Source organism: Scyliorhinus canicula, chromosome 7, assembly GCF_902713615.1.
Source record: "Scyliorhinus canicula chromosome 7, sScyCan1.1, whole genome shotgun sequence".
NCBI lineage: Eukaryota > Metazoa > Chordata > Chondrichthyes > Carcharhiniformes > Scyliorhinidae > Scyliorhinus > Scyliorhinus canicula.
The window spans coordinates 37,741,915-37,754,117 of NC_052152.1; the positions used below are offsets into that span (position 1 = coordinate 37,741,915).

Genomic DNA, 12,203 nt, shown 5'->3' on the forward strand with positions numbered 1-12,203 from the left:
GTAGCATGGTGGTTAGCATAAATGCTTCACAGCTCCAGGGTCCCAGGTTCGATTCCCGGCTGGGTCACTGTCTGTGTGGAGTCTGCACGTCCTCCCCCTGTGTGCGTGGGTTTCCTCCGGGTACTCCGGTTTCCTCCCACAGTCCAAAGATGTGCGGGTTAGGTGGATTGGCCATGCTAAATTGCCCGTAGTGTCCTAATGAAAGTAAGGTTAAAGGGGGTGTTGTTGGGTTACGGGTATAGGGTGGATACGTGGGTTTGAGTAGGGTGATCATGGCTCGGCACAACATTGAGGGCCGAAGGGCCTGTTCTGTGCTGTACTGTTCTATGTTCTAAACCTGCATCAATTCCCGCCATATGGCTGGGAGTGCTGAAAAGCAACATGCTTCCAAGGCACATTTTTTAAAAACTTATACAGTACAAACATTAAATATTCAATGGTTCAAAAGCATTACGCTTGGAGATTTCCAAACTTAACCACAAACGCATGGGTGGCACTGTAGCAGTGTTTAGCACTGCTGCTTCATGGGGCAGCACGGTGGCACAGTGGTTAGCATTGCTGTCTACAGCGCTGAGGACCCGGGCTTGAATCCCGACCCTGGGTCACTGTCTGTGTGGAGTTTGCACATTCTCCCCATGTCTGCGTGGGTTTTGCCCCCACAACCCAAAGATGTGCAGGGTAGGTGGATTGGCCATACTAAAGTGCCCCTTAATTGGCAAAAATTATTGGGTACTCTAAAAAAAATTTTTTTTTTTTTTTTTAAAAAGCACTGCTGCTTCACAACGCCAGGGACCCGGGTTCAATTCCGGCTGGCTCACCATCTGTGCAGTCTGCACGTTCTCACCATGTCTGCGTGGGTTTCCTCCCACAAGTCCCGAAAGATGTGTTTGTTAGGTGAATTGGACATTCTGAATTCTCCCTCTGTGTACCCGAACAGGTGCCGGAATGTGGCGACTAGGGGATTTTCACAGTAACTTCATTGCATTGTTAATGTAAGCCTACTTGTGACACTAATAAAGATTATTAATACTGTACATAATATCACAAGTGGATTACTTTAATGCATCACATGTAGGCCTCTGCTGTAAGGGCCCTTCCTCTTTATTCCCTTATTTCCCCTTTGTTTTATTTTGCCGTTATCATTTTGATCCACAACACCATAAGACATAGATCAATTGACATGTGTCTTTAAGTCAAGCAGCAGAGATGAGTGGGGAATTCAGGAGTTATGAAGAGAACACTCTGCTAGTTTGAACAGGAGATCTCAAACTTTTTGGCACCAGAGAGATGGGATGGGGCCCACTTTGGTTGATTGGCTGGTGGCCAATGAATTGGCCAAAAGGCTGTACACTGTCTGTTAACAGGTGGTGGTTAGATCCTACCCCAGTGGGGGATCCCAGAGACCTCAGGGAGCAGTCGAGTCCTAGACACAAGGACCTGCACACTCTTTCTCCTCCACATTTTCTCCAGGAAAGTTGTATAACCACTGTATTTCTGAAGCTGCAGAGAACGTAAATGAATTAAAATCTACAGGGAAACCATTACAGGTTGCAAACAAAGACAAGGACCTGTTCACTCTCCCTCTCTCTCTCTCTCTCTAGAAAAGCTGTAATTTCCAAACCTGGTGACTGTAATTATTGGGCTGCGAGTATTTTGAGTATTTTTCCAATAATTATTGCTTAATTCACTGTGTTGTTATTCCGGGCCAAGTGGAGTTGGAATTGACGCGCAATAACCCAGGCTGTCATAACATTGCCAAGACAAGGTTTAAATCGCACCTTCGTCTGACAATGTTAGAAATGCAGGTCCCTTTAACAGTAAACTACGCCTTGCTTCAGAGTGAACTGAGCAGGTGATGCTTACTGAAGCCTGTACTTAAACAGCAGGGCTTTTCCCCAGTAGGAGGTTGCTTCTGCACAGAGAGAGGATTCAGAAAGGAAGAGTGGAAACTAGTATTTGTATTGAACTTTCTACTACCATGATAAAACTGTCTTCTTCTGCCTAATTTGATAAATGAACATTCACCTATAAAACACATCGGCCTTGTATAAGGGAGGGCTTTATCAATCTTAGCCAAACAGCTAGGTGAGAAACATGGGACATACAAAATGGGTTATATTTTATTGTAAAAATAATGGTACCTCTGTGAACGTCAAGAACTTGACAGGTGAACTAGACAGGGCGGCACGGTAGCACAGAGGGTACCACTGTTGCCTCACAGCGCCATTTTTGATTCCCAGTTTGGGTCACTGTCTGTGCGCCGTCTGCACGTTTTACATAGAATTTACAGTGCAGAAGGAGGCCATTCGGCCCATCGAGTCTGCACCGCCTCCCGGAAAGAGCACCCTACCCAAGGTTAACACCTCCACCCTATCCCCATAACCCAGTAACCCCACCCAACACTAAGGGCAATTTTGGACACTAAGGGGAATTTATCACGGCCAATCCACCTAACTTGCACATCTTTGGACTGTGGGAGGAAACCGGAGCACCCGGAGGAAACCCACGCACACACAGGGAGGATGTGCAGACTCCGTACAGACAGTGACCCAAGCCGGAATCGAACCTGGGACCCTGGAGCTGTGAAGCCATTGTGCTATCCACAATGCTACCATGCTGCCACGTTCTCCCGTGTCTGCATGGGTTTCCTCCGGGTGCTATGATTTCCTCCCACAAGTCCTAAAGATGTGCTGTTAGGTGATTTTGACATTCCGAATTCTCCCTCAGTGTACCCGAACAGGCACCGTAGAGTGGCGATTTTCACAGTAACTTCATTGCAGTGTTAACGTAAGCCTACTTGTGACAATAATAAAGATTATTATTTTTTAAAAGACCTGTCCATTTCAATGTACGTACCCTTTTGCCGACCTATTGATTACTAGAAATCAAGTTGGGGCACTGAAAATGAACAATAATAAATGAGGACCTCAGTTCTTCAAATTTTAAATGTCATTGGAGATTTTCAAAATGTAAAATTGTAAAGTACTTTTCATAAAAAAACTTTTCCTTTACCTCTTCTCTCTCAAACCAATTTTGCGTTCTCTTGCTTATTTCTATCACTCTATCTGATCTGACAATTAATTCACCCACTCTAATTGACACTTCTTGGCATTGCTAATTTCACAATTATTTGACAGGATTAGCTACGGTAATAAGAGAATTGTTTTCCCTGTTCACTGCGTTCCCATATACCCTGCTTCCCCTCACTGCGTGGTTATCAGCTTGAACTTTCAGCAACCCGCCATACAAAACAAAAACCCAAATATGCAATGGAAAATCTAACTCCGACGTTGTTAGATGCCCTTCCCCAGCAAATAATGGACCAGTCATATCAATGCAAAGTATAAATGGTGGGAGGAGTAGGGGAAAACACAGATATATGCTTATTCACTCAATTGTCTACATATTCACTCAAAGATGTAGTATAAATCAATGTTTTTTTATAAATTTTGAGTACTCAGTTCTTTTTTTCCCCAATTAAGGGGCAATTTAGCATGGCTAATCCACCTACCCTGCATATCTTTTGGGTTTGTAGGGGTGAGGCCCATGCAGACACAGGGAGAGTGTGCGAACTCCACACAGACAGTAACCCGGGGCCGGGATCGAACCTGGGTCCTCGGCGTCAGGAGGCAGCAGTGCTAAGCACTGCGCCACACAAATAAATCAGAGTCAATGGATGTCTGTGCCTGCCATCTAAGATGATCAAATATTATGGCAACTAAGTTTCTAACAGCAGTGTTTCTGCTTTGGGAACAATTAGCAGTCAGAGTGAAAATGTGTTCAAATTGCACTAGTTTCCAGAAATGATTTTTCTTTGCTCAGGTTTCTGTTCAAATTCACTAAATGTAAAATCTGTCATGAACCAGGCAGGATTTTAGAACTCCATTGCATTAAAGAACATTCCTTGATGGGCGGCACGGTGGTCAGCACTGCTGTCTCACAGCACCGAGGACCAGAGTTCAATCCCGGCCCACTGCCCATGTGGAGTTTGCATATTCTCCCTGTGTCTCATGGGTCTCACCCCCACAAACCAAAGATGTGCAGGTTGGGTAGACTGGCTACGCCAAATTGCCCCTTAATTGGAAAAAAGAAATACATATTTTTTTTTTAAAACATTCCTCGATAGATTTTGTAGAACCCAAACGGGAGAGGCGACAGGAACACATTGCGACTGGTTTACTGCTGTATACACAAAATCATGAAACCTACTGCTCCTCTCCCTGAAGGGCCACCCTCCCTGACCTGCACCCAGATCAGGGTTTTTATGGATTAGATTTCCCTTCTTAAGAGGAAACCCCGCCCCCAATTACTGGGAGAGTTCACACCCAGTTATGTAAGGCGGAAATCGAATGAGCACAGTCCTTGGCCTCTATGGGGGTCATAACAGGTTAAAGAGTGGTAACCTGGTTAAGTTTTACTAATGCAGCTGAAAATTGGTTTATTACAAAAAAAAGCATTTTAATCAGTGTTCAGTCCACCACTTGTGAGTAACCTTTAAAAATACACAGAATCATTAATTATTTCCATTAATGTACAGTTGTCAGTTTCTTCAAGCATTTTAAAGGTCTTTGCACCTATAAAAAAAAGCTTAATTCTAAGTACCTCCTTGAAGGCCTGCAAAAATGGGGTCAATTCGCAAAATCCCACCTGGGTTAAGAATTCAATTTGGGGCGAGGGAGTTCTACGGTCAGATCTGGCATCCAAAGCAATACCTTTTAAACTAAGATCGCAGAAACCTAACCTGCATTGGATATAATTTGCGTTTGAATTCCCTTGATAATTTATACCAGTTTGTCCACTTTTAGACCAATTACTTTTCCAATTGGTAATTGCCACCAACTTGCTGCAGACAAAATGAAAGCCAAATCACTCAGTTACAATCATCAACTTCAATTATTCTTCATAACCCTCAAATCGAATATCAAGTAGGACTCTGATTTATAGTGAACACTGGCATCTTAACAGCACTGAGAAAGAATGCATTCTGTAATAATCTGTTGCCTTCATCGGGAAAGCAATAAACCATACAAGCAGAAGAGGAGTTAATAGTAAAGTTGAAGTTGCAGACCCAACAATAAAGTTGAACTTTGTACCTTCAATGTCCCAGATCCATCCTGGCCAGCAGGTTGAGTTGACCCCCTACGTCTATCCATTTGGGGCAGCCACTATGTGCAAGAACACAATTTTTAGAAATGTTTGAACAACAAGACAATTGCAAACATTGTTGTCAATATTTCTAAATGAAAAGAATTGAACCTGCGCTGCTGCTTTGTTCTGCATTACAAGCCAGCTGTTTAGCCTACTGTGCTAAACCAGCCCCTGCTACAGGGTAGTTTGAAGTAGAGAAATCAAACAGTGGCAATAAATGGGATTGACAAGATACTGTTGTTCCAGCGATGCGCTGGGCCCTTGGTAGGTATCGGTAAATGTAGTTTTTAAGAAAGATAAATATGAAGTGGCCTGTTTTCCAAAAAGAAATATTACCTAAAATAGCAAAAATTCTGCAAATAAAGTGGGAGGACTGTGGATGAACAAATGTACAAAATATCAGCTTACAACAAAACCAGTTTACGCCACAGAAACTTCTAAAAGCAGCTCCAGAGTTGAATAGATAGGAAGTTAGTGAAGATTCACTCAAAGTGAAACTTGAAGCACTAGTTGCACTTGCCGCATCTTGGTGATGGTAACACAGATGAATCCAAAATCTATACCAATCTTATTGATGCAAAATGAACAATGATTCATTAATAAATGAACACTCCAATTATCAAACTATAAACAAAATAGAATGTGCATATATTCATATTTCCTATAATGTATCAATGGGCAACGATAAAAGTAGCAATCGGCACAAACATATTTTAAGTACGAGCAGTTGCTTCCTGAACATTTAAATTTTCTGTTTATGTCTATTGAGGGGATACAAATCCCCTGTGGGTCTTCAGCAGAATCACTTTCAACACCCCCCCCCCCCCCCCCCCCCAAGAATTAAATTCTCCTGCGCAATTACTATTGGAATAACCCTGCATCATTATTAAAATAGTACTTAATGCCCAGAAGTACTTTAGTATTTGATACTCAGCCATAGGCACCCAAGAATCCCAATAGAATTGCTGAATGGGTGCCACAGGACTTTTGGGAAGCAGAATCTTGTTTTCCTGCACTAAATATTCAGGAATGGAGTATAAAAAAAGTGATACATCCATCCATTCTTCGTGGAAGCAGAAACATCCATCCCTTCTTAGTGGAAGCAGAAACAAATCAAGGTACACAACATGTTAAAAGGTATGGATAAAGTAGACGAGAAGCAGATGCTTCCTCTTGTGCGGCATTCTAAATCAAGAGGTCATAATCTTAGAATAAAAGAGATAGCAAATTTAAAAAAGATTTGAGGAGAAACTACTTCGCCCAAAAGGTTGTGAATCTGTGGAATTCGCTACCCCAGAGTGTGGTGGATGCAGGGACAGTGCGTAAATTTAAGGAGGAGTTAGACAGAGTTTTAATTGGTAATGAGTTGAAGGGTTATGGAGAACAGCAGGGCAGTGGAGTTGAGGCCAGGATGGGATCCGCCAGGATCACACTGAAGGTGTTGAGGCTCTGGAGGCTATATTGCCTACTCCTGCTCCTAGGTTATGCGATCTGGGGGGCTGATTTTGCAATCCAGCTCTTGGTCTGTCGCATGGTAGGTAGGTAACAGATGAGAAACATATCAGCCATGATAGAATGGTGGAGCAGACTCAATTTGCCAAATGTCCTCATTCTGCTCCTATATCTTATGAACTTATGATATGTGCTTCAATAAGATACTATCTTAACTTTCGCTCCACACTCAAAAAAAGCATTTGTCGATGGATACAAGACAAAATAAAAACATCATAGCCCTAATGTCCACCAGATTCAAAATTAAGAAATGTATTCACCTGTACAGTATATTCTAGAAATTAATGCACCCAGAGTTCATTCCCAGCTCAGGCAATAACCATAATCGCAGCAACTTTGTAGCCTACATATCACTTAGATAGCTAAGCCTGACCTTATATCCTTTCCTCACGGAGATCATCTACTCCTACCTCTAACATTGCTGATCTCAGCCCCAATACAGCTCATTCGATTCAGGATTTTGTCACCTCCAGATTTATTTCAATGTCAACTTCTATTCGCCGCTCTCCATAAACGTCAGCTCAACTAAAACCCCGTTTCCTGCATCCTATTGAACAAACGTTCCCATTACGTAGTTTTACTTTCTTTCACTGGTTTTCCAATATGTCAAATTAAAAATTCTCACCTTCATATCAGACTGTTTGTCTGACATACAGCAGTGGAAGAGCTGATGTTTCCTTCAACTCAGTGTCAGTTGTGGCTCAGCTGGTAGCACAATTGCCTCCCAGTCAGAAGCATGCGACTCCAGGATTTCAGCACAATAATCAAGGCTGACTCCAAAGCTGCACAACGGTAGTGTTGCACTGTTGATAATGCCATTTTCCTGGGAATCCTGGGAGCATCTGCATCAGATTGCCAGTGTCGGGAAAACTGTCCCCAATTAAGGGCCCAATAGACAATAAACCAAAGGTACTCTCGGCCTTCTTAGGTGGATGAAAAGAGCCCACAGCACTATTTTGAAATACATCAGGGTGTCATGACCATTATTTATCCCTCAAATCAACATCATAACAAAAAACAGACTATTTGGTCATTATCATACTGTCATTTATGACAGCTTGCTGTGCGCTATTTGGCTGCTACATTTCCAACTAGTGCCTATACTTCAAAAATATTTCACTGTGATTTGGGATGCCTTGGGGTCAAGAAAAAAGATATTGAAATGCAAGCAATTCTTTTATTTTAATATTGAGAGTTAATCCATTGTTTTTGTTCCTCATTACAAACTCCATCCCTTTCCCAGGCAACTGTCCAAGCTAAACCAAATTGCTTGAAACCTTGGTGTCAACTTTGATTCCAATATGAGATTCTGGCCATATTCACAGCAACAAAACAGCCTATTTCCACCTATTTAACATTCCCTAGTTCTAACATTCCCTGTCTCAGTTCATTGTCTGCTAAAACTTTCATCTATGCTTTTGTCCCCTCTAGATTTGACTGTTCCAATGCACAACTGGATCACATTACCATCTATTAACCTACGCTCACCCAAGCACTGTAATACAAGGGAAATAATGCTGACACCTCTGGTACCAAAACATCTCATCTGCAAATGGCAACACCATGGCAAAAAATAAAAGAGATTTGTCTTTTCAAAACCATGAACCTCTTCTTGGTCTGATCGGGTGATTTTCAAAGCACCAGCACAATTTAATATATAAACACGCTATTACACTGCACTTTTGATAAGAGCATTGCTGTAAATCATTAGGAATTCAAAAATTCCACTCTCCACACATCCTCAAACCATGAATTGCAATTATTTTAAAACAGAAGGTTGCCAGAGAGGTGGGCATGGATTATGTACCATTATATTTGCTTTCACAAACAAATAAAGCCTGCCAGACTGTGGAAGGACTCTGGACTGCATCTCACCCCAAAGTACTGAGCTGGAAAATACACCTGAAAAATTCTAAGCATTTAACAACTATTGCCTAAAATTCTATCTTTGTACAAAAGTATTACATTTATTTTTAAATATTATTTTGAGAATTCAATTACTGTTACAATGGATATCACAAAAATACTGTGAAACTGAAGATGCTTTAGTCAACTCACCCTAATTTCAAAACAATATTGCCTCGAAACAATGGTGTCAAAAAGGTATCAAGTTGTACATTCAAAACTAAATAACATAATCCAGTTCATAGAATATTAACGTTTAATTTTCATGAACAATTTTACTCATTTGTCAAGAATTCACTTCCAAGTGACTTTGGTGACTTTTCTCTTATTGGTCACCCCTGTGACCAAAGTGTCACTGAATTGTCCTGGACTTTTTGGGGGGAGGGAGCAGACTCGAGGGGCGAGTGGCCTAATTCTGTTCCTATGTTTTATGATCTTAATTGAGGACAGTTTTACTGCCGCTGGCTGTCTTATTCGTCCACTGTCCCATGCAGTTTGGATCTTGGGAGTGCCCACATCAGATTGCCAGCATCAGGAAAACTGTCCCCAACTAAGGGCCCAATCCAGGATGTCAATTAGGCTCATTAATGAATCAAAGGACATCGACTCTCCCGAGACCAAGGCACTTCACTGCTAGCTTGGGGATTAAATGGGAGCTACATGTACCTCCTGCACCTCCCAAAGACTACACACCCACCCTTGGGTTTGTCAGCAGCTCCCTCAGTGCCTAATCGAGGAACTCAATATCGAGGGGCCAGGAGTGCACTGAAAGCCTCTCCAAAGCCCTTTCTTTTCATCCCCTTCAAATCAACTTTGGTCGCAAATCCCTCAATGATCCTGGGCCCAGGGTGCTGATGGCTAATCAGAGTCCTGCAGCTCTTGGCCAGCAGGCAGGCAGTCCCCCCAGTCCCCACTCCTGTAGATAGTGGCCAATTAAGTCCGTCATGGGCACTTCATCCCATATAGCTACCCCCATAGAAGTTTCAGGGGTTCCCCAATGGTTCTCCAATCATGGGCAAGACTCCGGTCAGGTCCATTAAAGCCCGCCAAATGTTTCAGGTTGATGATAACCTGAAAAATTAACTTTTTTCTCTGTACAGCTGCTGCGTGACCTGCTGAGTATTTCCTGCATTTTATTTTAGATTTCCAGCATTTGCAGTACTTTCTTTTGTAAAAGTACATGTGATGTTTAGTATTTTTCTGCTCACCCTTCAAATCAATACCCTGTCTTTCTGATCCCAACTTAAATATTAACAACTTTTCAGGAACTTTGCACCGGCTTCGACCCATCGCATTAAATTTCTGTAGCACTTCAATAATAATAACCTTTATTAGTGTGACAAGTAGGCTTTCGTCAACACTGCAATGAAGTTACTGTGAAAATCCCCAAGTCACCACACTCCAGCGCCTGTTCGGGTACACAGAGTGAGAATTCAGAATGTCCAATTCACCTAACAAGCAGTCTTTCGGGACTTGCGGGAGGAAACCGGAGCATCCGGAAGAAACCCACGCTGACACAGGGAGAACGTGCAGACTCCCTGGCACTGTGAAGCAATAGTGCTAACCACTGTGCTACCGTGCCGTCCGATATAATTTCACCTTGTTCAGGAGAGTGTTGTTACATAGACAGAGATACATACAGTGCAGGAGGCCATTCAGCCCATCGAGTCTGCACTGACCTACTCAAGCCGTCACTTCCACCCTAGCCCCATAACCCAATAACCCCTCCTCACCTTTTTGGACACGAAGGGCAGTTTAGCATGGCCAATCTACCTAACCTGCACGTCTTTGGACTGTGGGAGGAAGCCACAGTGCTAGCCACGTGTGCTACCCCTTATGAAACAACATATCATCTGAGTCACTGTCAGAAATGCCACATACAAGACGGTGTTACAACAAATAATATTTCAAGTCAAATTCCAATCCAGTGTACATCTACAGAATTCTTGAACAAGGCAACCTAATTAAAATTAAAGGACTGCGATTTCTAGGTATATTTGTTCACCCAACGCAAACTAAGAAATCACATGAAAAGACAATTTTGACTGTGTATTTCCTACCTCTTGGTGGAGGGTTTTTTGTTTTGCATGATGCATGATCCAAGTGAATGAGAAACAGTCGAAAATAAGTTTCAGGGTTGTTTTGGGAGTCTCCAAACTCTAATGGTGGGTTGTATGTCATACCTTTGCTAAGCAAGGCTGATTGATGCTGATTCCCCCTCCCTGCCGGAGGAGGATTTACATTCGTACAGATCTCCCAGCAGCAAAAACAAAACAAAACAAGGTGCAGTCGACTCGCTTCAACGCCTAAACCAAACTGCAAACACCCAAAATAATGTGTTTTTTTTTTAAACAACCAGGGAGGAGATTAGCACTCACCTGAAGAGAGGGATTCCCAGGGAAATATGTGACTTGGATTGGGGAAACTTATTGGTTTTTTAAAAAAAGGTAAAACACAAACAAATAACCGGGAGGGGGCTCGCAGCTTTCAATCCGTCAGCTGGCAGGAAACTCGGTAACGGTCACAGCAACACAGGCCGAGGGCGCCCACTGCCCGGGCCGGGCGCGGAGACAGGCCCAGGCCGAGCTAGGCCAGGCCAGGACCAGCCACCTCTCTGCCCCCCTACGCCGCCTGACAGAGCCAAGGGCCTGAGCCTTGGCTGCCCGATTATTCTCTAACAAGGTAGCGCCTCCCCCAGGGGGCCTCTCGGTTTCCGCCTCCTCTCCCAGGGCAGGAAGGAAAGAATCGGCATGGCAACGGAAGGGGAGGAGCAACAGGACACTTCAAAAAAAACCTTCCAGGTCTCCGAGGCCACGAAAAGTCGAGTTTAAAACACAGACACACACAACTTCCTCCACCCCCCTCACCCCGGGAGAGGGCATGGTGAAGGCCGCAGCGCCCAAACAGAGCCGGGCCTGTCTGTCCGCCATCCTCCGGCCTGGCGCAGCTCTCCAATGGGCCCGATTGGTCCTTGGAAAATCAGTCAGGATTTACTCGCCGTGCGGGGAAACTGGGGAAAGGAGTCGGTAAGCGGGTCCCCGTAGGCGGGCTCGGCGGTTTTCGGACAGTGTGGTGTGGACACGGATTTTCAAAGAGCCACACTTCAGACTGTTAGAGAAGCTGTAGCTCATGGAATAAAAAGGGAGTCGCAGCAACGTGGATGTGCATGAAAAATAAGTAGCAGAGAGTAATGGTAAATGGATATTTTTCAGGCTGGAGGAAGGTTTGTAGTGAGGATCCCCTTGTCAGTATTGGGTTCCTTGCTTTTCCTGAATAACTTGGGAAGGATAAACTATGAAGAGGACAGTGCAAACGCCAAAAGGACAAAAACAGGTTGGTGGCAGGTGAAGTTCAGCGTGGAAAAGTGTGAGGTGATGCATTTTAGTAGGAAGAACATGGTAGGGGGTAAAATTCTGATGAGGATGCAGGCTCCTGGGTGTACATGTGCATAAATCATCGAAGGTGGCAGGATAGAAAGCAGTTAGTGAAGCACAAAGCATTCTGGCTTCAATTAATTGGGACACTGAGTTCAAGAACTAGTTAGACCTCTGATGGAGTATTGTGTACAGTTCTGAGCACCACAAATGCTTTGGAGGGGGTGCAGAAGATGCTATAATAAAATAAGGGATAAGAAACTT

At 43.5% G+C, this 12,203-nt stretch overlaps 1 protein-coding gene across 6 annotated transcripts in view; it reads right to left on the reverse strand.

Annotated features, from left to right (window-relative positions):
* The window catches only part of LOC119968875 (sentrin-specific protease 7-like), a 102,459-nt gene extending 91,117 nt beyond the window's left edge, over positions 1 to 11,342 (reverse strand). The window contains exons 1-2 of one of the 6 annotated variants that reach the window (XM_038801801.1): positions 10,944 to 11,342; positions 5,094 to 5,165 (exon numbers count right to left, since the gene is read on the reverse strand). In XM_038801801.1, the coding sequence (XP_038657729.1) occupies positions 5,094 to 5,153 (60 nt within the window). In that variant the 5' untranslated portion in view covers positions 5,154 to 5,165; positions 10,944 to 11,342. Of the gene's footprint in view, positions 1 to 5,093; positions 5,166 to 10,625; positions 10,882 to 10,943 lie in introns of those variants that run through there. The other 5 variants (XM_038801802.1, XM_038801800.1, XM_038801798.1 and 2 more) reach the window with 5 other exon arrangements.
* Between the last annotated feature and the right edge of the window lie 861 nt (positions 11,343 to 12,203).